Here is a 21,926-nt window from a genome sequence, read left to right as displayed (position 1 = left end):
GGGCATTGCATGATGGGGGCATTATATGTGAAGGGGGCATTATATGTAAGGGGTGCATGCGACCCAGCCTCTACCTCCAGTGGCCCCCTGATCATTTGAGTTTGAGACCCCTGGTTTATACCCATGGATCCAGGAACAGTATACAATGAAACATCCCTAAATGTAGAGCATCTTTGCATCCATTTGTAGCTCTACAATAAATGCATTACCTAGACACACATAACAGCGACTGCCATCTACTGTCTGGCTAATAATTCAGTAATCACAATTTTCCAAGCCCATTAGTGGAAGGGATTTACCTCAAGAGCATTTTCGGTTTGTGCCAGCAGCTGAATAAATTCTTCAAAGAACAGAGAGGGCTCAGTTGTGTTCCGGTCAATCTGTTAAGTTGGAAAGGAAGACATATTATTATAAATAGGGACATGGCCTGTGAGAGGATCGGAAGGGAAATGTAGATTAACCTAAAACTAACTTGGAGATTACCATTCAGCACAATAATGATATTTCATTTGTTTCTAGAGGCATTTGGTAGGTTCTGAGAGTAAAGCTATGTTGTGGCAGTGTTTCTAGTTTATTATTGGGCAAGAGATTCCCTATTGTATAAAGTCGATTCCCTACATATGGGATAGCTGACCAAAAGAAGCCTCTCCCCTTTCCCAATTCATCCATACACATAAACATGGCCGACAGTTTGTGTGTTCTCAATGGAGACAGGAGGAGTAAGCTGCTGCAGCCTATCTCCCTAAGAACAAAATGATTATGCAGTTTAAATCCAACATGCCCGATCCGACGGTTCTCTCCCTAACATCCTCTGTCTGGGAAGAGCCATAAGGCCCCCATACACATTTAACTTATAGCAGTTTTTGACGAAAAATGGTGGGTTTAGCTAACATTTTGCTATTTTTTTTATGGGGGTCTTCACATTAAAACAGTTATCCCAACAGAACCAAACCTTTAAAGGGGTACTCCCCCCCTAGACATTTTATCCCCTATCCAAAAGGATAGGGGATAAGATGTCTGACTGCGTGGGTCCTGCCGCTGGGGACCCCCGCAATGTTGCATGCGGCACCCACCTGTTTCATGTCCGGAAGCGCCCCCTCCCATAGACTTGCATTGAGGGGACGGGCCGTGACGTCACACGGGGGGCGGAGTCCTGATATCACAAACTTCCGTTCCCGTGGTCGCGACCGAGACCCTCCAGCGCTTCCGGACAAGAAACAGGTGGGTGCCGCATGCAACATTGCCGGGGTCCCCAGCGGCGGGACCCCCGCGGTCAGACATCTTATCCCCTATCCTTTGGATAGGGGATAAGATGTCTAGGGTGGGAGTACCCTTTTACGAAAATGTAGCTCCCCAATAGTCAGCAGACCATCGGTGGTTGATGATCAACTGTGGTCACCAGGTATAGGTCTTGCACCTGCACGTTTTGCCTACAGAATGTTGTATTGCATTGCAAACAATCACTTTAAAGTAAACCATGGGATATATACTGTAGTTGTGCCTATTTTGCCACAGCTGGAACCACCTTTACCAACTAGAAACCTACCTAAGCAGGTCCTATCGTACAACACAGCACAAACATTGTTCTTGTAGGAGCAAAATGACACTCTTCCGAAGTACATTTGGTTAACAGGACAACATGGATGCTCTTGGGGCATTTCTACTGTATTTAAAGGAAAGTTTAATAAACACATTCTAACTACAGGAAGACTTCATATACCGGACTTACCTCTGCTCTTATGCCATTGCCGTCACTTGCGCTTGTATTGCTAGGATCACCTTCTTCGCTGTGTTGAGTCAACTCCTTATCCAGTCCCTCCTTCCCATTGTCATTGTGAAGGTAGCTGTAGCTGAGGGAGTCTTCGCTATATCCCAGCTTATCTTCCTGCTTCTGAAATATCAAGAAATATATATTTTTTAATAGTCATATCTTGTAAGAGAATTACTACAGGACAGGTATTATATTCTAGTGTGCAAGGACCTCAACATCTATATACAGTGGTCCCTCAACATACGATGGGAATCCGTTCCAAACGGACCATCGTTTGTTGAAACCATCGCATGTTGAGGGATCCGTGCAATGTAAAGTATAGGACAGTGGTCTACAACCTGCGGACCTCCAGATGTTGCAAAACTACAACACCCAGCATGCCCGGACAGCCGTTGGTTGTTAGAGGAAGTTGTACTCACCTGTCCCCACCGCTCCATACCGTCGCCGCTGCCCGGGATGTCGCCGTCCATCGCTGTCGCTGCGTCCCCGGGGTGTCCCCGACGCTCCAGTAGGTCCTCTGCTTCCCCGACATCCGCGCTCTCCGTCGTCGTTATCACGTCGCTCCTATTGGATGACGGGATGGCGTGCGCAGCAACGTGATGACATCGATGGAGAGCGCCGACGATGCAGAGGATCCCGAAGAGGACGCGCCGGAGCCCCGAGGACAGGTAAGTGATCGTCAGCGGACCACACGGGACACCGTAAACGGCTATCCAGTGGCAGCTGAAGTAGTCAGCGCTGCCGGATAGCCATTTATGCGATGGCCCCGACATACAAAAGCATCGTATGTTGATGCTGCCTTCAACATGCGATGGCCTCTGAGAGACCATCGCATGTTGAAATTATCGTATGTCGGGACCATCGTAGGTCGAGGGGTCACTGTATTGAGGAATACGTAACAAATCATTTTATTATTTACATAAATGAATTCTACATGTAAAACAACTTATAAAGAATACACAGTCAAGAGCTCCATATGTCGCATACTGTATGGTTCCACCGCAGGCTGCTGGAGATTCATAGTTACTGCAGGCGTGGCACGGATCAAAAGCAATTCAGGACTCGGGGCACTTATGCTTTACAATGATTTCAGACTATGAATGTGAGCCAGGTTGTGCATAAAACAATATAAGGGCGGTTTCAAATAAGTGTAAGGCTGGGTTCACACCACGTTTTGTTAAATACGGTTCCCGTATACGGCTGGGAGGAGGGGGGGGGGGGGGGGGCTTAATCGCGGCGCCCGCACTCAGCCGTATTCGGCAACCGTATTTACTGCATGTCTATGAGCCGACCGGAGTGAACCGCAGCCTCCGGTCAGCTTCGTTTTCGGCCGTATGCGGTTTCCCGACTGCAGGCAAAAACGTGGTCGACCGCGAATTTGCCTACGGTCGGGAAACCGTATACAGCCCCGCCCCCCTCCTCCCAGCCGTATACAGGAACCGTATTTAACAAAACGTGGTGTGAACCCAGCCTAATACAGATGTATTTTTTGAATGTGTAGTATGGGCCACAAATCCTCGCCTAACCACAGGTCTGATGACCCAAACTTACATCTGTCAGGGTCATCAGTCCTGTGGTGGGCTGGGACTTGCAGCCGCATTGGGCCTCATTTACTAAGAATGTTGGGTTCTTACTAGTTTGAAATGTTTTTTCAGACTTGTGGATTCCTCTCTATTTACTATGGGGATTAACAGATTTACAAGTCGGGAACATTTTCTGACCAGCTTTATCTAGGTGGAAATTTCCAGCCATTTACTCACAAGATTTTCTGTGAATTCAATAGTAAATAGGTCGAGTTACGAAACCACACCCCTTTTTGGGCCGACCACGCCCCCTTTGTGACAGACCACGCCCTTCCACAGTGAAATGTCGGGTTTGTCGGATTTTCCTGGCGTACACTGGCGCAGACATGTTGCAGACACTCTGCGCCAAAATAACCCAACAAAAACTGGTCGGTTTCTGCTTAGTACATGAGGCCAATAGTGTGTCCATATTACCGTCATATGAAACTGGCCTAGGATTAAGAGTGAACAGGCAAGGGGGGGGGGGGGAATTAATCAAGACCGGTCTTAATATGAATGTTCTGCTTTCCCCTTCCCTGATTTATTACCAGGTGCATGCCTCTCCAAAATCAGGCAGTAAAGGCCTTGTGCACTGTGCTTCTGAAATTGACCCTAGGTCCTAGCTCGCATAGATTTCATTAAGAACTTGTAATAAATCCGACTAAGCAGAAGGCCATGCCTCTGGCCACACCCACCTTATGGCAAACTCCACCCACTTGTTGAATGGGTTGTGATGTTGAAAAAAGTTGCCACATTTTTGCGCAAAATGTAGCCAATGCCATTATGAGATTATAACGTACGCCATTTTTCCCCAGGACAGTACAGTCTATATACTTTACAGCTGCTGAACTACTTGTAAGCTATATCCCATTTTTTCTCTCACCTACCAAAGTGTTGCAAGTGTCAGAAGAAGAAGAGATATTTATAATGTGTGTAATGCACTTAATGCTAAATAGCCAGGTTTCAAACACAGGACATTGTACAGTATAATGCATCAATATTCATGAACATCCATCACTTTGACTTATATAGTTCAGAGCAGTAGAGAGAGAAGACACATGTTACTGTATATACTCGAGTATAAGCCGAGTTTTTCAGCACGATTTTTCGTGCTGAACACACCCCCCTCGGCTTATACTCGAGTGAACTCTCCGCCCTCCGTGGTCTTCAACCTGCGGACCTCCAGATGTTTCAAAACTATAACTCCCAGCAAGCCTGGGCAGCCATCAGCTGTCCAGGCTTGCTGGGAGTTGTGTTTTGAAACATCTGGAGGTCCGCAGGTTGAAGACCACTGCGGCCTTCAACATCATCCAGCCCCCCCACCCTCTCACCCCCTTTAGTTTTGTACTCACCTCCGCTCGGCGCGACGTTAGGGTGCGCTGGTCCGGGCCATCTGTGCTGCAGGGACCGTCCGGTGGGGAGGGATAGTCATTCCGGGCTGTCCATCTTCACTGGGGGGCCTCTTCTACGCGCTTCGGGCCCGGCCCCAGAATAGTCACGTTGCCTTGACGACGACGCACAGGGACGTTCATGAGCAACGTCCCTGTGCGTTGTCAAGGCAACGTCTCTATTCCGGGCCTGAAGTGCAGAGAAGAGGCCCACCGGTGAAGATGGACAGCCCAGAACGACTATCCCTCCCCACCGGACGGTCCCTGCAACACAGATGGCCCGGACCAGCGCACCCTAACGTCCCACCGAGCGGAGGTGAGTACAAAACTAAAGGGGGTGAGAGGGTGGGGGGGCTGGATGATGTTGAAGGCCGCAGTGGTCTTCAACCTGTGGACCTCCAGATGTTTCAAAACTACAACTCCCAGCAAGCCCGGACAGCCGATGGCTGCCCGGGCTTGCTGGGAGTTGTAGTTTTGAAACATCTGGAGGTTCGCAGGTTGAAGACCACTGTTAAATCAGACATTGACAAGCGGTGATGATGAAGGGGGGGTGGGCTGATGACATGTGGTGATGATGAAGGGGGGGTGGGATGATGAAGGGGGGGTGTGGGATGACGACAAGGGGATGATGACAGGCGGTGATGATGAGGGGGGGCGGGATGATGACAGGCGGTGATGATGAAGGGGGCATGATGAAGGGGGGATGATGACAGGCGGTGATGATGAAGGGGCATGATGAAGGGGGGATGATGACAGGGTGATGATGATGAGGGTGTTAATGACGGGGGTCTGGATGATGACATGGGGGGGGATGATGCATTTCCCACCCTAGGCTTATAGTCGAGTCAATAACGTTTCCTGGGTTTTTGGGGTAAAATTAGGGGCCTTGGCTTATATTCGGGTCGGCTTATTCTCGAGTATATACGGTAAATGTGATGCAAAATTTTTACCCCCAAAGAATAAAAATACAATGATGATATAAATAATATGGTGAAGAAAACCCTAATTCCATAAATGCCCCCCCCCCCCCCTTGACAGGGCCTGTCAATCAAGTCAACGGGGTAGTGCTGAGCTGTGACAGGGCAGGGAGGTTGTGGGCACCTGTGGTGATCAGGTCTCCGTAGTGGGCACTAGTGGTGATCAGGTCTGCATAGTGGGCACTTGTGGTGATCAGGTCTGCATAGTGGGCACTTGTGGTGATCAGGTCTGCATAGTGGGCACTTGTGGTGATCAGGTCTGCATAGTGGGCACCTGTGGTGATCAGGTCTGCATAGTGGGCACTTGTGGTGATCAGGTCTGCATAGTGGGCACCTGTGGTGATCAGGTCTGCATAGTGGGCACTTGTGGTGATCAGGTCTGCATAGTGGGCACTTGTGGTGATCAGGTCTGCATAGTGGGCACTTGTGGTGATCAGGTCTGCGTAGTGGGCACTTGTGGTGATCAGGTCTGCATAGTGGGCACTTGTGCTAATGAGGTCTGCGTAGTGGGCACTTGTGCTAATCAGGTCTGCATAGTGGGCACTTGTGATGATCAGGTCTTCATAGTGGGCACTTGTGGGGATCAGGTCTTCATAGTGGGCACTTGTGGGGATCAGGTCTTCATAGTGGGCACTTGTGGGGATCAGGTCTTCATAGTGGGCACTTGTGGGGATCAGGTCTTCATAGTGGGCACCTGTGGTGATCAGGTCTGCATAGTGGGCACCTGTGCTAATTAGGTCTGCATAGTGGGCACTTGTGGTGATCAGGTCTTCATAGTGGGCACTTGTGGTGATCAGGTCTGCATAGTGGGCACTTGTGGTGATCAGGTCTGCGTAGTGGGCACTTGTGGTGATCAGGTCTGCATAGTGGGCACTTGTGCTAATCAGGTCTGCGTAGTGGGCACTTGTGCTAATCAGGTCTGCATAGTGGGCACTTGTGATGATCAGGTCTTCATAGTGGGCACTTGTGGGGATCAGGTCTTCATAGTGGGCACTTGTGGGGATCAGGTCTTCATAGTGGGCACTTGTGGGGATCAGGTCTTCATAGTGGGCACTTGTGGGGATCAGGTCTTCATAGTGGGCACCTGTGGTGATCAGGTCTGCATAGTGGGCACCTGTGCTAATTAGGTCTGCATAGTGGGCACTTGTGGTGATCAGGTCTTCATAGTGGGCACTTGTGGTGATCAGGTCTTCATAGTGGGCACTTGTGGTGATCAGGTCTGCATAGTGGGCACTTGTGGTGATCAGGTCTGCATAGTGGGCACTTGTGGTGATCAGGTCTTCATAGTGGGCACCTGTGGTGATCAGGTCTGCATAGTGGGCACTTGTGATGATCAGGTCTTTATAGTGGACACTTGTGGTGATCAGGTCTTCATAGTGGGCACTTGTGGTGATCAGGTTCGCTCAGTGAGAACTTGTGGGGATCAGGCTCATGCACTGGGCCCTTTTAGTGATCAGGACCGCTCAGTGGGCACTTGTGGCGATCAGGCCCGCACTTGCGTCTCTGTAGCATATTAGGAAAATGTAAACCAAGGTATCTTCCTACAGACACATTAATTCATGATAATAATGGTACAGTTGATATTTTTTATTTAAACCTCTTTCCCAGCGCTGTAGATACTGTACTTGCATGTATTAGAAGGCCCTGGCAGTACCGTATAATGCAGACATCAGTGCTATCGTCCTGTGCTTTCCTGGGTATTACACATACTGGGTCAAGTATAATCATATAATAGAACCTGTCAGTCTAATATGGAGTGCAGCCATAAACAGGATGTAGAGTGGGTGGTGGCATTGGGGGATGGTCAGTCTGAGAAGTCAAACCTTGAGCAGATGGATCCCTTCCCCCAGCAGCTTATAGATTTTAACATTTGTTCTCTTTTCCATCCTTATCTGTTCTCTCGCCAAACACAACCTAATTACCTAAAGTACAATACATGCAATGACAACCACATCACCCGTAGCTGAGAGTCACACTGGAGACTTAGTATGTCTTAGTATTAAAAATCCTAATTAAATAAAAAAACTGCACAGAATATGTTGCGCCAAAACGCTGCAGATATTAAATGGGATTGACAAGTTTAGGACACTTGGTGTTACATTCTTACTGAAGCCAAGGCTAAGAAAACATATTTTCATGGCTAATAACTAGTTGGCAGATGAAATCATCCCTGGGCTACAAAATCAAATATGTAGTTCGCTTTACTCCATAATATATTAACTGTGTTTGATGGATCTCTATAGATTTTATAATGTAAAAAATTCTGACACACTGTGGCCCAGATTTATCAAAGAATGTCTACGGTAGAGCTATTTTCCCACATTCATATTTGGGTGGTGGGTTTGTCTAGCAGGCATCTAATTTATCAAGAAGGTGTAGCAGGATGATGAATTTTGCGCAGCTCTGCTGTGGTGGGAAAAGCTCTACCACATACACTTTTTCTAGACGCTTGTGAGGGAGGGAAGTGGACACTTTCCCGGGTCCTGAATTTGGCAGGTTAGGTGTTTTTACTTAATTTCACAGAGCTGCCGTGACATTTTTACTTGCATTTTAGACGCTACAATCAAAATTGATTGTGGTGTCTAAGGGGTTAAAGCCGGGCATCACCGTGATCGGTTATGTCTGGCATTAGAGCGCGTGTCATAGAAGGGGAGTGGGACGCTGTCGTCCACAAAAGGTTAAAGGTTTAATTGCGGAAGGTAGAAGTGATTCTCACGCCTACAGGTATGTGGTGTAGCTTTGCGCCTAAAAAAGTACCTTTGCGCACAAAATAGCGACTTTTGACAAAAGTCGTAATTAATAAATACGTGACCACTGCATGGTCAAAAAGAAAAAGTTCTATGGGTAGGCAAAAATAACTGTCTATATCAAAAGACCCATAAAAGTCGCTAAATATGCTGCTTGCGTCTGAACTGCGCCAAAACATAGACAAAAAAAACCAGCTCTAAAAGCAATGATAAATTCTTTTCTTTTCGAATTTCCTTTCTGTCTGACCACAGTGCTCTCTGCTGACACCTCAGTCCATTTTAGGAACTGTCCAGAGTAGGAGCTAATCTTCTTAGCAAACCTCTCCTGCTCTGGACAGTTCCTAAAATGGACAGAGGTGTCAGCAGAGAGCACTGTGGTCAGACAGAAAGGAAATTCAAAATGGATCGCCCCTAACCCCCACAGCGCAATCGCAGGGGGGGAGGGGGGTGAACCACTGCTGAGGTAGCCTGAGGGCTTACCTCTCCTTCCACAGTTGCTCCTGCGCTCAGAATGACAAAACCTGGCAGGACCAGGCTTTATCAATCGAGGGCAGAGCACACAGATCAATGTGGTTCTATGGAACCACATAGATCTGTATGAGGAATCAAATGATTCCTCCTAAAAGTCCCCTAAGGGGACTAAAAGTGTTAAGACTTTATTTATTTTTTTATTTTTTATTTTTTTTAAAAGCTTAAAAAACACACACATTAACCCCTTCCTTATTAAAAGTTAAAATCAACCCCCCCTTTTTCCCAAATTCCACATAAAAAAAATATAAACGTAATAAAAATAAACACATGTGGTATGGCCGCGTGCGTAAATGTCCAAACTATAAAAATATATAGTTAATTAAATAATGAATAAAATGCGATCAAAAAGTCTGATCAAAATAAAAATGTTACCGATAAAAACTTCAGATCACGACGCAAAACAAGAACCCTCATACACAGGGCTGTGGAGTCGGTAGATCAATGTTCCGACTCCGCAGTTTTTTGTACTTCCGACTCCCCGACTCCTCTGTATTAATATGCAAATGTATTTTTATACATTCCTTGAAGGAAAGAAAGGCAATATATGTCATTACCACAGGACTACTGGCTGGGAAGCCAACAGTCTACTGTATTGAAGAGTTTGTGTGCTGATCTGCTGCTGAAGATAGGGCAGTGGGAGGATTCAGGAAGGGGCATTTATTATAAAACATGATTTCCCTAGTAGAAACCCATAGTCTTGTTTAAAGTTTAAGCTAACAATCTAGTTTACAAGTTTTTATAGCCTTAGCTGAATGACAGCAGTTTTTCCAATGGTTTACAGCTTCAGTCTTGAACTATTGACCCTCCATTCCCTTCACTTATACAAGTGTCTCTAGTCCTGCAAAAAACATATTTACTTAATCCCTTATCAGTGAGAGGTGAGGTTACCCATGGGTTCCCTGTAACAGCAGAACACAACACTATGGAAAGTGTAAGTTTTGCCGCTCCTAATTGTGCGCTGCGTGCCATATAGTGAAGCACATGAAAAGCATGCTTGCATTGGTCTTTATTCTTACAGTAGAGAAGTCATTACCGTATTTATCGGCGTATAACACACACTTTTTAGGCTAAAATTTTTAGCCTAAAGTTTATGTGCGTGTTATATGCCGATACACCCCCAGGAAAGGCAGGGGGAGAGAAGCCGCCGCTGCCCGCTTCTCTCCCCCTGCCTTTCCTGGGGTCTAGAGCCCTGCTGCCGGCCCTTCTCTCCCCTGGCTATCGGCGCCGCTGCCCGTTCTGTCCCCCTGACTATCGGTGCCGGCGCCCCATTGTCGGCGCCGATAGCCAGGGGGAGAGAAGCGGCGCCGATAGCCAGGGGGAGAGAAGGGCCGGCAGCAGGGCTCTAGACCCCAGGAAAGGCAGGGGGAGAGAAGCGGGCAGCGACGGCCTCTCTCCCCCTGCCTTTCCTGGGGGTGTATCAGGGTATACACGCGCACACACGCACCCTCATTTTACGATGGATATTTGGGTAAAAAACTTTTTTTACCCAAATATCCTTGGTAAAATTAGGGTGCGTGTTATAGGCCGGTGCGTGGTATACCCTGATAAATACGGTAATTATAACTTTTTTTGAATTGGGACGTTTAAACTTGCTTTTTTTTTTTAATTCCAATCTAAATTTTGTAGGAGTCGGTGCATTGTTTGCCGACTCCGACTCCAGGTACCCAAAATTTCGTCCAACTCCGACTCCATAGCACTGCTCATACAGCCCCGTACACGAAAAAATACAAAAGTTACAGATGTCAGAAGATGACAATTTTAAACGTATGAATTTTCCTCCATGTAGTTATGATTTTTTCTAGAAGTACGACAAAATCAAACCTATATAAGTAGGGTAAGACCTACTTACAGACCTACTTGGAGGTCCGTCACACCCCCTCCCATAGACTTGCATTGAGGGGGTGGGCGTGACGTCACACGGGGCGGAGTCGTGACGTCACGCTTGTCCGCCATTGTGGTCGGGATCCGAAGTCTCCAGCGTTGCCTGTGTGAGGTGGAAGCCGTCCAGGTGGGTGCTGCAGCCGAGATCCCGGGGGTCCCCAGCAGCGGGACCCCGGCGATCTGACATCTTATCCCCTATACTTTGGATAGGGGTTAAGATGTCTAGGGGTGCGGAGTACCCCTTTAAGGTGAAAATGAGCTTGGTCCTTAAAGGGTTAAAAGCTAAGGAGAAAAAAACGAAAGTGCAAAAACAGAAAAACGCTTGGTCCTTAAGGGGTTAAGGATGCCTCACCAACGTAGAGTCAGATCGGCAGAATCCAGATATTCAACCCTCAGGCGTATACAGAGACATTTAAGTATGTGTCTGGGAGAATATTTAAATTGTAATGTCATTTATTTAATATATTTACAGCGTGTAGACGCTGCTCCGGGCCTGGAAAGCAGGAAGCGTGGGTTATCTTATGATGACATCCCCTGTTTACATGCTCTGTAAGGGAATATGGGCATCATAGAGGGGCCCTTTGCCTGCAACCCCCTTCAATGTGACAGAGCAGACTACCTGGATATCCATGCAGTGCTATATAGGGAAATGAGTAAAGTGTACATGTCACAAGATAAGAAAAATGCTCATGGCTTATTCTTCAGGTGCTGATCCTGTCTGTGTTAAATCTTGGTTTTCATCCTTTTACGGCTCCTAATTCTCTTGTTTATGTTGCTGCATGCAGTTCACTGAGGAGGAGGGGGTATTCCCTTTCTTGACCTCATGTCTTATGTGGGATTTTTCTACCTAACTCCTCAGAGGGGATAACTGGCTCCCCTATTCACTTAAGCTCTGTGATACGCTCCTGGCTCACACAGCAGGATGATTGACAAACCGCAACCTGCCCAGAGCCCTGCTTGTCCTGCCCACACTTCCTGTATTTTGTCTTTGCACATAGACACACAGGCAATAACTGCAGTGACAAGATAGCATTTTCACCCAAAAATATACACATTTTTTAACCAATGTATATTAAAATATATGTATAATGTTATTATCTACATTATATCAAAAAGGTTTTTGCAAGTAGGTGCACATTTAATGTCAGCTGATCATTGAGGGGTTAGAAGAATAATAGGGAGCAGCAGAACCACACAGGGGTTAAAAATGCTATAGAGAGCAGCTGATCAACGAGCCACCTTTATTATGGAGTAGGGTTGTCTTGGAGAATCCAGATTTCTGCAACAGATTGGCATGTGGATTAGCTTCACATCTTGGAATCTATGCCAATAATGAACATGCTGTAGATTCTAAAATCCATGGTACAGTCCCTGTTTACCCCAATTCCCATGAATTTCTATCGTAACGTTTGCATGTTCTGTCACCAACACATGCAAACATGTCACCCAAGGTGGAAGCACTATAGTTCTATGTCACTTTTACTTCACCTTGGCTGACTAAATGTCTTTATGGTGCCTTAGCTTAAATAATTCAAGTCCCACAGAAAGATGTAGTGACCCCCTGACCTACGATGGCCCCGAAATACGATCACTCTCAGAGGCCATCGCATGTTGAAAGCAGCATCAACATACAATGCTTTTTAATGTCGGGGCCATCGCATAAACTGCTATACGGCAGCACAGACTGCTTCAGCTGCCACCGGATAGCCGTTTACGGTGCCCCGTGTGGTTCGCTGACGATCACTCACCTGTCCTCGGGGCTCCGGCGCGTCCTCTTCGGGATCCCCTGCATCGTCGGCACTCTCCATAGTCATCACGTCGCTGCGCACGCCGTCCCATCATCCAATAGGAGCGGCGTGCATAGCGACGTGATGGCAGCGTCGTGAGAGCGAGGATGCCAGGGAAGCAGAGGCCTTGCCGGAGCATCTGGGACACCCCGGGGACGCGGCGACAGCGATGGAAGGCAACATCCAGGGCAGTGGTGATGAGCGGTGACGGTCCGGAGCGGCGGGGACACGTGAGTATAACCTCCAATACTAGTGGTCTTCAACCTGCAGACCTCCAGATTTTGCAAAACTACAACTCCCAGCATACTTTACATTGCACAGATCCCTCAACATACGATGGTTTCAACAAACGATCGTTCATTTGGAACGGGACCACTGTATAGTATTTTCATAGGGCAGTGTTTCCCAACCAGTGTGCCTCCAGCTGTTGCAAAACTACAACTCCCAGCATGTCCAGACAGCCAAAGGCTTGTCCTCTCCTTTTTGTTCAGGGAGAGACCAGTAATGTGAAAAGGGGGAACCATCACTGTTCATTAGATTTTAATACAGGAGGAATCACAGTAGTTTCTGTCAGTACAAACTCACTGCTGCTTTATCTGAGAAAGGCTTTCTGCTGCCTTAAAATCTAATGATCAATAATATAAGCTCCCCTCTTCACATCAATGGTCTTATTCTGAGCATACAGGAAGGGAGCAGGGACTTGAGCTCTGCATTCAGGGCCTTGACATAATGTCACAGCTACAAAAAAGACAGCTCAGCAGACATGGAGAAATCTGTACAATTTGGCTAATAACATTATATTAGTAAGTTGCTTTATTATACGTTTTGACACTATACACAGGTTGTCTCTTTCGCTGGACAACTCCTTTAAGTGCCTCATTAGGGCAAATATGTGTCCTCCCTGGCCCTAGTGTATGTGTGTGATAGGAAAATTAGAATGTGCCACTGGGGACTGACTGAAGAGATTAGTGTGTGGGCAAAAACTAGACAAGCAACAAGGGATCCATAAATCTGTTACTAACACTATTCTGACTTATTCAGTCAGAATATACAGTGGTCCCTCAAGTTACAAAATTAATTGGTTCCAGGACGACCACTGTATGTTGAAACCATTGTATGTTGAGACCAGAACTCTATGGAAACCTGGTAATTGGTTCTGAAGCCACCAAAATGTCATCCAAAAATAGGAAAAAGTGAGGATTAAAGAAAAATAAGTAGATAACTAATATAGATAAAGCAAATCCTTACCGTATATACTCGAGTATAAGCCGACCCGAGTATAAGCCGAGACCCCTAATTTCAACCCAAAATCCCAGGGAAAAAAATAAAAAAAATAAATAAAATAAAAAATAAAAAAAAATTATTGACTCGAGTATAAGCCTAGGGTGGGAAATACATCATCCCCTCCTGTCATCATCCAGACCCATCATTAACATCCTCATCATCATCACCGCCTGTCATCATCCAGACCCTCATCATCATCACCTGTCATCATCCCCTTGTCATCATCCCCCGCCCCTTCATCATCCCACACCCCCCTTCATCATCCCCTTGTCATCATCCCCACCCCCCTTCATCATCCCCTTGTCATCATCCCCACCCCCCTTTCATCATCCCCACCCCCCTTCATCATCCCACACCCCCCCTTCATCATCCTCTTGTCATCATCCGCCCTCAGTGGTCTTCAACCTGTGGACCACCAGAGGTTTCAAAACTACAACTCCCAGCAAGCCCGGGCAGCCATCGGCTGCCTGGGCTTGCTGGGAGTTGTAGTTTTGAAACCTCCGGAGGTCCGCAGGTTGAAGACCACTGCGGCCTTTGACATCATCCAGCCCCCTCTCACCCCCTTTAGTTCTGTACAGTACTCGCCTCCGCTCGGCGCAGGTCCGGTGCTGCAGGGCTGTCCGGTGAGGAGGTCGTCCGGTGGGATAGTGGTTCCGGGCTGCTATCTTCACTGGGGGCGCCTCTTCTCCGCGCTTCGGGCCCAGAATAGAGGCGTTGCCTTGACAATGACGCAGAAGTACGTTGGCAATGAACGTACCTCTGCGTCGTTGTCAAGGCAACGTGACTATTCTGGGGCCGGGCCCGAAGCGCTTAGAAGAGGCCTCCCCGGTGAAGATAGCAGCCCGGAACCACTATCCCACTGGACGACCTCCTCACGGACAGTCCTGCAGCACCGGACCAGCGCCGAGCGGAGGCGAGTACTGTACAGAACTAAAGGGGGGTGAGAGGGGGCTAGATGATGTCGAAGGCCGCAGTGGTCTTCAACCTGCGGACCTCCGGAGGTTTCAAAACTACAACTCCCAGCAAGCCCGGACTTGATGGCTGCCCGGGCTTGCTGGGAGTTGTAGTTTTGAAACCTCTGGAGGTCCGCAGGTTGAAGACCACTGCGGTTGGAGAGTTCACTCGAGTATAAGCCGAGGGGGGTGTTTTCAGCACGAAAAATCGTGCTGAAAAACTCGGCTTATACTCGATATATACGGTACATATAAAAGTAAGAAAGATCTGCTGGGAGCTGTAATCACGGTCTGAAGTTGAGTTCTTTTCTGTCTAAGTGCTCTCTGATGACACGTGTCTCGGGAACTGTCCAGAGTAGAAGCAAATCCCCATCGCAAACCTCTTCTACTCTGTGCAGTTCCCGAGACAAGCAGAGATGTCAGCAGAGAGCACTGTTGCCAGACAGAAAAGAACAACTCAACTTCAGCAGCTGACAATTATTGAAAAGGATTATGATTTTTTAATAGAAGTAATTTACAAATCTGTTTAACTTTCTGGAGCCAGTTGATTTATAAAAAAAAAAGTTTTTCCCTGGAATACCCCTTTAAGTTAATTTCTCCTAAATGGAAATGAACATGAAATGAAGAGCAATGGTCATGGAATGAAGGGATTGGGCATGAAATAGGACGACATTAAAGCATTTGTTTATTATATTGCAATCACATATCCAAATATTTACCTCCATAATTGCAATATGACATTTTCCCATAATTGTGCAGCCCTAGGTGAGACGCAGAGCTCGGCTTGTTTGTACAAATAAGTGTTTCTGGAGAGGAATTTCAGTTTCTTCATACGGTGTAACTCCGGATTGCACAGGACTGAAATGTGGCCTAGCGATCATGACCTCTTCTACTACTGCTAGAGATGAGCGAACTTACAGTAAATTCGATTCGTCACAAACTTCTCGGCTCGGCAGTTGATGACTTATCCTGCATAAATTAGTTCAGCTTTCTGGTGCTCCGGTGGGCTGGAAAAGGTGGATACAGTCCTAGGAAAGAGTCTCCTAGGACTGTATCCACCTTTTCCAGCCCACGGGAGCACCGGAAAGCTGAACTAATTTATGCAGGAAAAGTCATCAACTGCCGAGCCGAGAAGTTTGTGACGAATTGAATTTACTGTAAGTTCGCTCATCTCTAACTACTGCAGTTCATCCATCAGAAAATGAAGGGCGAGGCCGGGAATGCTGAGAGTTGTAGTTTTGCAACAGCCAGCGTCACCCTGGTTGGGAAACACTGGTATAAAGCATCATCCAGCAGAGCTGGAAGTGTTTTGTGCAGTCCCCAGCTTAGTCAATGTTATCTGATGGATATCCTCATCTGGGGTGACCTGTTTTTGCTTGCACCATGTATTATTTCCCCGGACATAGATCGTAATGATGAGTATTGATCTGTGTTGATAATTTAATATCCAGGCTTAATGAGATTATTCACTGGTGTTTAGCCTGGCAAGTAGGTCAGCAGATGACATCTGTGTATGGTACTTGTAGGAAAAGACATTTTCAAATGATTCCGCTCTTATAGAATGTCTGATTAAGAAAATACAAGTACAGTGGTCCCTCAAGTTACAATATTAATCGGTTCCAGGACGACCATTGTATGTTGAAATCATTGTATGTTGAGACCAGAACTCTATGGAAACCTGGTGATTGGTTCTAAAGGCACCAAAATGTCATCCAAAAATAGGAAAAAGTGAGGATTAAAGAAAAATAAGTAGATAACTAATATAGATAAAGCAAATCCTTACACATAAAAGTAAGAAAGATCTGCTGGGAGCTGTAATCATTGTCTATGTCAGGGTTTCCCAAGCAGGGAGCCTCCAGCTGTTGCAAAACTACAACTCCCAGCATGCCCGGACAGCCAAAGGCTGTCCGGGCATCCTGGGAGTTGTAGTTTTGCAACAGCTGGGGGCACCCTGCTTGGGAAACACTGGTCTATGTAGAGGATAGGAGCTTCTTCAGGGTCCTGTACAGTACACACAGTGTCCTAAAAAAGTTACATGGAGTCGCCCTCATCTAGTGTGCCAAGGGAGCAGGTAACCCTGAAACAGGTAAAGAGTAGTACAGAAAATACAATACCTCCCTGTACTGTAGGGGGCGCTACCAGACACCAGTCAGTGCATGCACTTCAGTAATACAGGTAAAGAGTACAGAACATGTAGTACTTCCCTGTACTGTAGGGGGCGCTACCAGCCAGTCAGTGCATGCACTTCAGTAATACAGGTAAAGAGTACAGAACATGTAGTACTTCCCTGTACTGTAGGGGGCGCAACCAGCCAGTCAGTGCATGCACTTCAGTAATACAGGGGTTTTACCAGTAAAATGTCCATTCTGATTGGTCAGTTCATTGACACGTTTCACAGATCTGGACTGTCTGTACATTGTATGTTGAATCTGGTTTCAACTTACAATGGTCCAGAAAAGACGATTGTATGTTGAAATTATTGTATGTTGAGGCCATTGTAAGTTGAGGGATCGCTGTATTCACAATAAAATCATTTTTAATTCTGTCGTTTGCTATTCCTCTGTTATTCAACCTGGACGTGTATGAATAGACCGTGTGATCCTATACAGTCTGATGTTCAGTGCTGAGGGTATCAGATAGACAAGAGGAATGGTAGGGCTATGTTCACACTGCCATTGTGCGCAAATCGTTCAGGGTCTTTTGGCTCTTGTTTGTTGTGCTGAACGGATCCTGAACGGGTCAGAGCACAGCTGTCACCGAGTCCCGATGGGTCCCATTGACTTGAATGGGGTTCGTCGGGTGTCTGGCGTTTCACAGGAGTTAAGCGGAGAAACAAAGTAGGACATGCAGTATTATTTTCTCCACTCAGCTCCAGTCCATTTGACGGACTGACTGAGCCCTAACCTAAATGTATTTGTATATTTCCAGGAGGAATATAAGAGGAAAGGTACAATGCAAATTGGAATGTAAAAAAAATAAAAAATAAAGTCTACAGAATTGTCATTAATGAAGAATACAAGTATTGCTAATAAAATGTAATTCCAAGAATGATGACAGGTGCTGATACCTACTTCTGGTGCCAGAAAGTTATACACATAAATTATCTCTATTCAGAAAAACTCCTTCTGATACTTAGCAGCTGCTGTATGCCCTGGAGGAAGTTATGTAGTCTTTCCAATCAGACACAGTGCTCTATGCTATCTCCTCTAGCCATGCCAGGAGCCGTCTAGAGCAGAGAGGTTAGCTACTGCTCATGTTTTGAAGTGGATTTCCCACCTTAAAGGGGTACTCCACTACCCCAGCGTTTGGAACATTTTGTTTGGGTGCGGGCTGCGTGGGTCATGACGTCACTGCCACGCCCCTTGTGACATCACACCACGCCCCCTCAATGCAATTCTATGGGAAGGGGCGTGGTGGCTGCCACACCCCCTCCCATGGACTTGCATTGAGGGGATGTGGCGTGATTTCACGAGGGGGCATGGCAGTGACATCACGACCCCCGCAGCCTGCACCCAGCATTCGGAACAAACTGTTCCAAACGCTGGGGTAGTGGAGTACCCCTTTAAGCATCAATGTGGAAAGAACCACACGCACAGTCTCAGGAATTGCAACTTTACTGTTTTAGGTAATTTTTCTTTGTTCTTTACCTGTTAACAACCATGGACATCTATGCTCGTCCATGCGCCGTTAACGGGGTATGACGCGGACTCGCGACTCGAGCCTGCGTCATACCGGCTGGCCCCCAGCTGATTCGTTGGCGTTAATAGCCAACATGCGGCGGTCACCACGGCTGGCTATTAACCCTTTAGATCGCCACTGTCAAAGCTGACAGCGGCGTCTAAAGGTTCCTTCATCCCGTCCCTGGTGGTCCAGTGGGGTAGATCGCCCCCCCCACCACGCGATCCGGGGGGGGGCCATCCACTGTGGAGGTAGCCTGATGGCTTACCTCTCCTGCTGTGCCAGCTCTGGCGCTCAGAATAATAAAGCCTGGCAGGACCAGGCTTTATCAATTGAGCGCAGAGCACACAGATCAATGTGGTTCTATGGAAACACATTGATCTGCATGAGGAATCAAATGATTCCTCCTAAAAGTCCCCTAAGGGGACTAAAAGTGTAAAAAAAAAAAAAGTTTAAAAACACACACATTAACCCCATCATCCATCTTCACTGCAGGGACCATCCACATTCCGGTGGGAGGGTGAGCAGGTACGGGCCGTTCATCTTAGCTGGGAGGCACTCTTCTCCGCTCCGTCCCCGGACTATTGATGCTGAATTGACGCTGCCGTGCAAGGATGTCCATGCTGGGCAGACATATGGCATCAGGGGCGTCCCTGCACACAGACGTCTGCTGCACCAGGACGTCCCTGCGTGGTGGCGTTAATGCAGCGTCACTAATCTGAGGATGGCCCGGAGCAGAGACGAAGGCCTTCCGGTGAAGATGGCCGGCCCCTACCGGCTAACCCTCCCACCGGAATGCGGACGGTCCCTGCAGTGAAGATGGACGGCCCGGCACACCCTCCCTGGACGGTCCCTGCAGCTACTAGAGCAACAACTGGGGAGGTGAGAAGAAAACGAAAGGGGGTCTGGATGATGACAGGGGGGTCTGGATGATTACAGGGGTGGGGGGGGATGATGGATGATGACGGGGGGGGGGGGGGGGGGATGATGTATTTCCCACCCTAGGCTTATACTAGGTGAAATTATTGGGGTGAAATTAGGGGCCTTGGCTTATATTTGGAACGGCTAATACTCGAGGATATATGGTATATAAGTTGGGTATCATTTTAATCATATGGGCCTACAGAATAAAGATAAATTGTCACTTTTACCGAAAAATATACTGCGTAGAAACGGAAGGCCCCAAAATTAACAAAATGGTGTTTTTTCTTCAATTTTTTTCCCATTTCGCCATAGATTTTTGGGTAAAATGACTAATGTAACTGCAAAGTAGAATTGGCAATGCAATAAATAAGCCCTCATATGGATTTTTAGGTGCAAAATTGAAAGGGTTATGATTTTTAAAAGGAAAGGAGGAAAAAACAAAAGGGCAAAAACAGAAAAACGCTTGGTCCTTAAGGGGTTAATATTCAAGATTTTAGGTCAGATCTCTTGGGCCAAATTGCAAAGCAGCAGATTTAAAATCTTACAAAAACCCCAGATCCTTTCTAATGATTTTTACCCTATGCTGAGGATTTGCTCCCAGATGGCGGTATATTTTATAATGAAGAGGTGATAATTATGATGGCGCTGCCTTGTAATTACCCACCTATCGGCTGCATCATTTCCTATTGTCATCTACAATTTGCTTTGTTTTTCTGCACCTCCCTTCTGAGATTTGTGCATAAATCTTGGGTATGGAGTGTCCCTTACCCGTCTTAATATTTCAAAGGTGACCTGTCACTTATTTATCATGCTTGGAGCTGCAGACATAGGCAGATAGGTGATAAAACATGATACCTGTCTCTTAGCTGATGATTATTTGAAAAGTTATAAAATCAGGTTTTACTTCCGAGCATAATAGTGGTAGAGGCCGAGCTTCGCCATGGCATCCACGCCTCCTCCCTATCGCTCTCCCTGCACTGCATGAGTGATGTGCAGGGTTTGGCTTCCAGCATTTGTACATCCATTATGTAGGGCAAGGAGTGGGGGACAGAGGAGGCATGCATGCTGCATATCAGTTTGGCCTTAACGATTATAAAAAGAAAAATATATAAATTAGAAGTATACATAGCCTATAGTTTGATCAAAAATACTGTCCATGCAATGGCCGGTATATATCCAACCAATCCTCCAACTCCCGGAATGTTGCACCATATACTAAACCAGTGTTTCCCAACAGGAGCGCCTCCAGCTTTTGCAAAACTACAACTCCCAGCATGCCCGGACAGCCGTTGGCTGTCCGGGCATGCTGTGAGTTGTAGTTTTGCAACAGCTGGAGGCACCCCTGGTTGGGAAACACTGACCTATACTATATACTAGGGATCGACCGATTATATTATCGGACGATATTCACGATTTTGGACGTTATCGGTATTACCTTGCCGATAATCCGATAATGCCCTGCCCCCCGCACCGCACCGCCCTGGCCAGAGACGACCACCGCCGCCGCTGCCCCATTGCCTCCCCCATCCCCGGTTTTATAATTACCTGTTCCAGGGCCCGGGGTCTGCGATACTTCTGGCTCCTGCGGCGTCCTGCGTTGCGCTGCGCAATGACGAGTGACTGAAATAGCTGATAATTTATACCAATATTCCGGTGTAAGTTATCGGCTATCGGCCTTAAAGTCCACAGTTTATATGTAGCGGCCCTAAAAAAAAAAAATCGATATCGGTCGATCCCTACTATATACTACTATATAGTCCAACATGCTGGGAGTTTTCGTTTTCGTTTGGGGGCAGCTGCTGAGCCACAGGCTGTATCATGGCATGCTGGGTGTTGTAGTTAGTAACCAACTGCAACTCACGAATTTAATTAAAAAAAAAATAAATAAATAAAGCGGCAAAAAGTCACATAAAAAAATGGTACTGTTAAAAAACTGCAAATCGGGGTGCAGAAAAAAGAGCCCTCATACAGGCCCGTATAAGGGAAAATAAAAAGTTATAGGGGTCGGAATATGTCAAAATCCCGCCCCAGCATATGTGTATCCTGTGATGTCACGCATATATAATTAAGTATGCAAATTACTATGGCCGGTATAAGGAGAAATACAGGCCCATATAAGGGGAAATAAAAAGTTATACGGGTCAGAATAGGTCAAAATCCCCCCCCCCCCCCCCCCCCAGCATATGTGTATCCTGTGATGTCACGCATATATAATTAAGTACGCAAATTACTATGGCCGGTATGTTTTTTTTTGCAAGAAAAGTGGCAACCCTAGTTGTGATTGTATTCATGAACCAGAGGCAGCATTATGGGCCCCGCACAACCAGGAAAATCAATGGAACCGTTTTGTGGTGCAGAGAGGACAGATAAAAATAGACTAGGAATCCTGGAATAACAAAGATATTAAAAGAAATCTGATACATTTTACATTGAGACGTTTCAT

General features: G+C 46.7%; 1 protein-coding gene across 1 annotated transcript in view; it reads right to left on the bottom strand.

Moving 5' to 3' along the window:
* The window catches only part of NFE2L3 (NFE2 like bZIP transcription factor 3), a 47,445-nt gene that overhangs the window by 13,227 nt on the left and 12,292 nt on the right, over positions 1-21,926 (bottom strand). Inside the window, exons 2-3 of the mRNA XM_056519838.1 lie at positions 1,730-1,891; positions 300-380 (exon numbers count right to left, since the gene is read on the bottom strand). Of these exons, the coding sequence (XP_056375813.1) occupies positions 300-380; positions 1,730-1,891 (243 nt within the window). The remainder of the gene's footprint in view (positions 1-299; positions 381-1,729; positions 1,892-21,926) is intronic.

This window comes from Hyla sarda, chromosome 5 (genome assembly GCF_029499605.1).
Source record: "Hyla sarda isolate aHylSar1 chromosome 5, aHylSar1.hap1, whole genome shotgun sequence".
Classification (NCBI taxonomy): Eukaryota; Metazoa; Chordata; class Amphibia; order Anura; family Hylidae; genus Hyla; species Hyla sarda.
The sequence above is the reverse complement of the archived record's forward strand: the minus strand, read 5'-3'. Positions and strand labels throughout refer to the sequence as shown.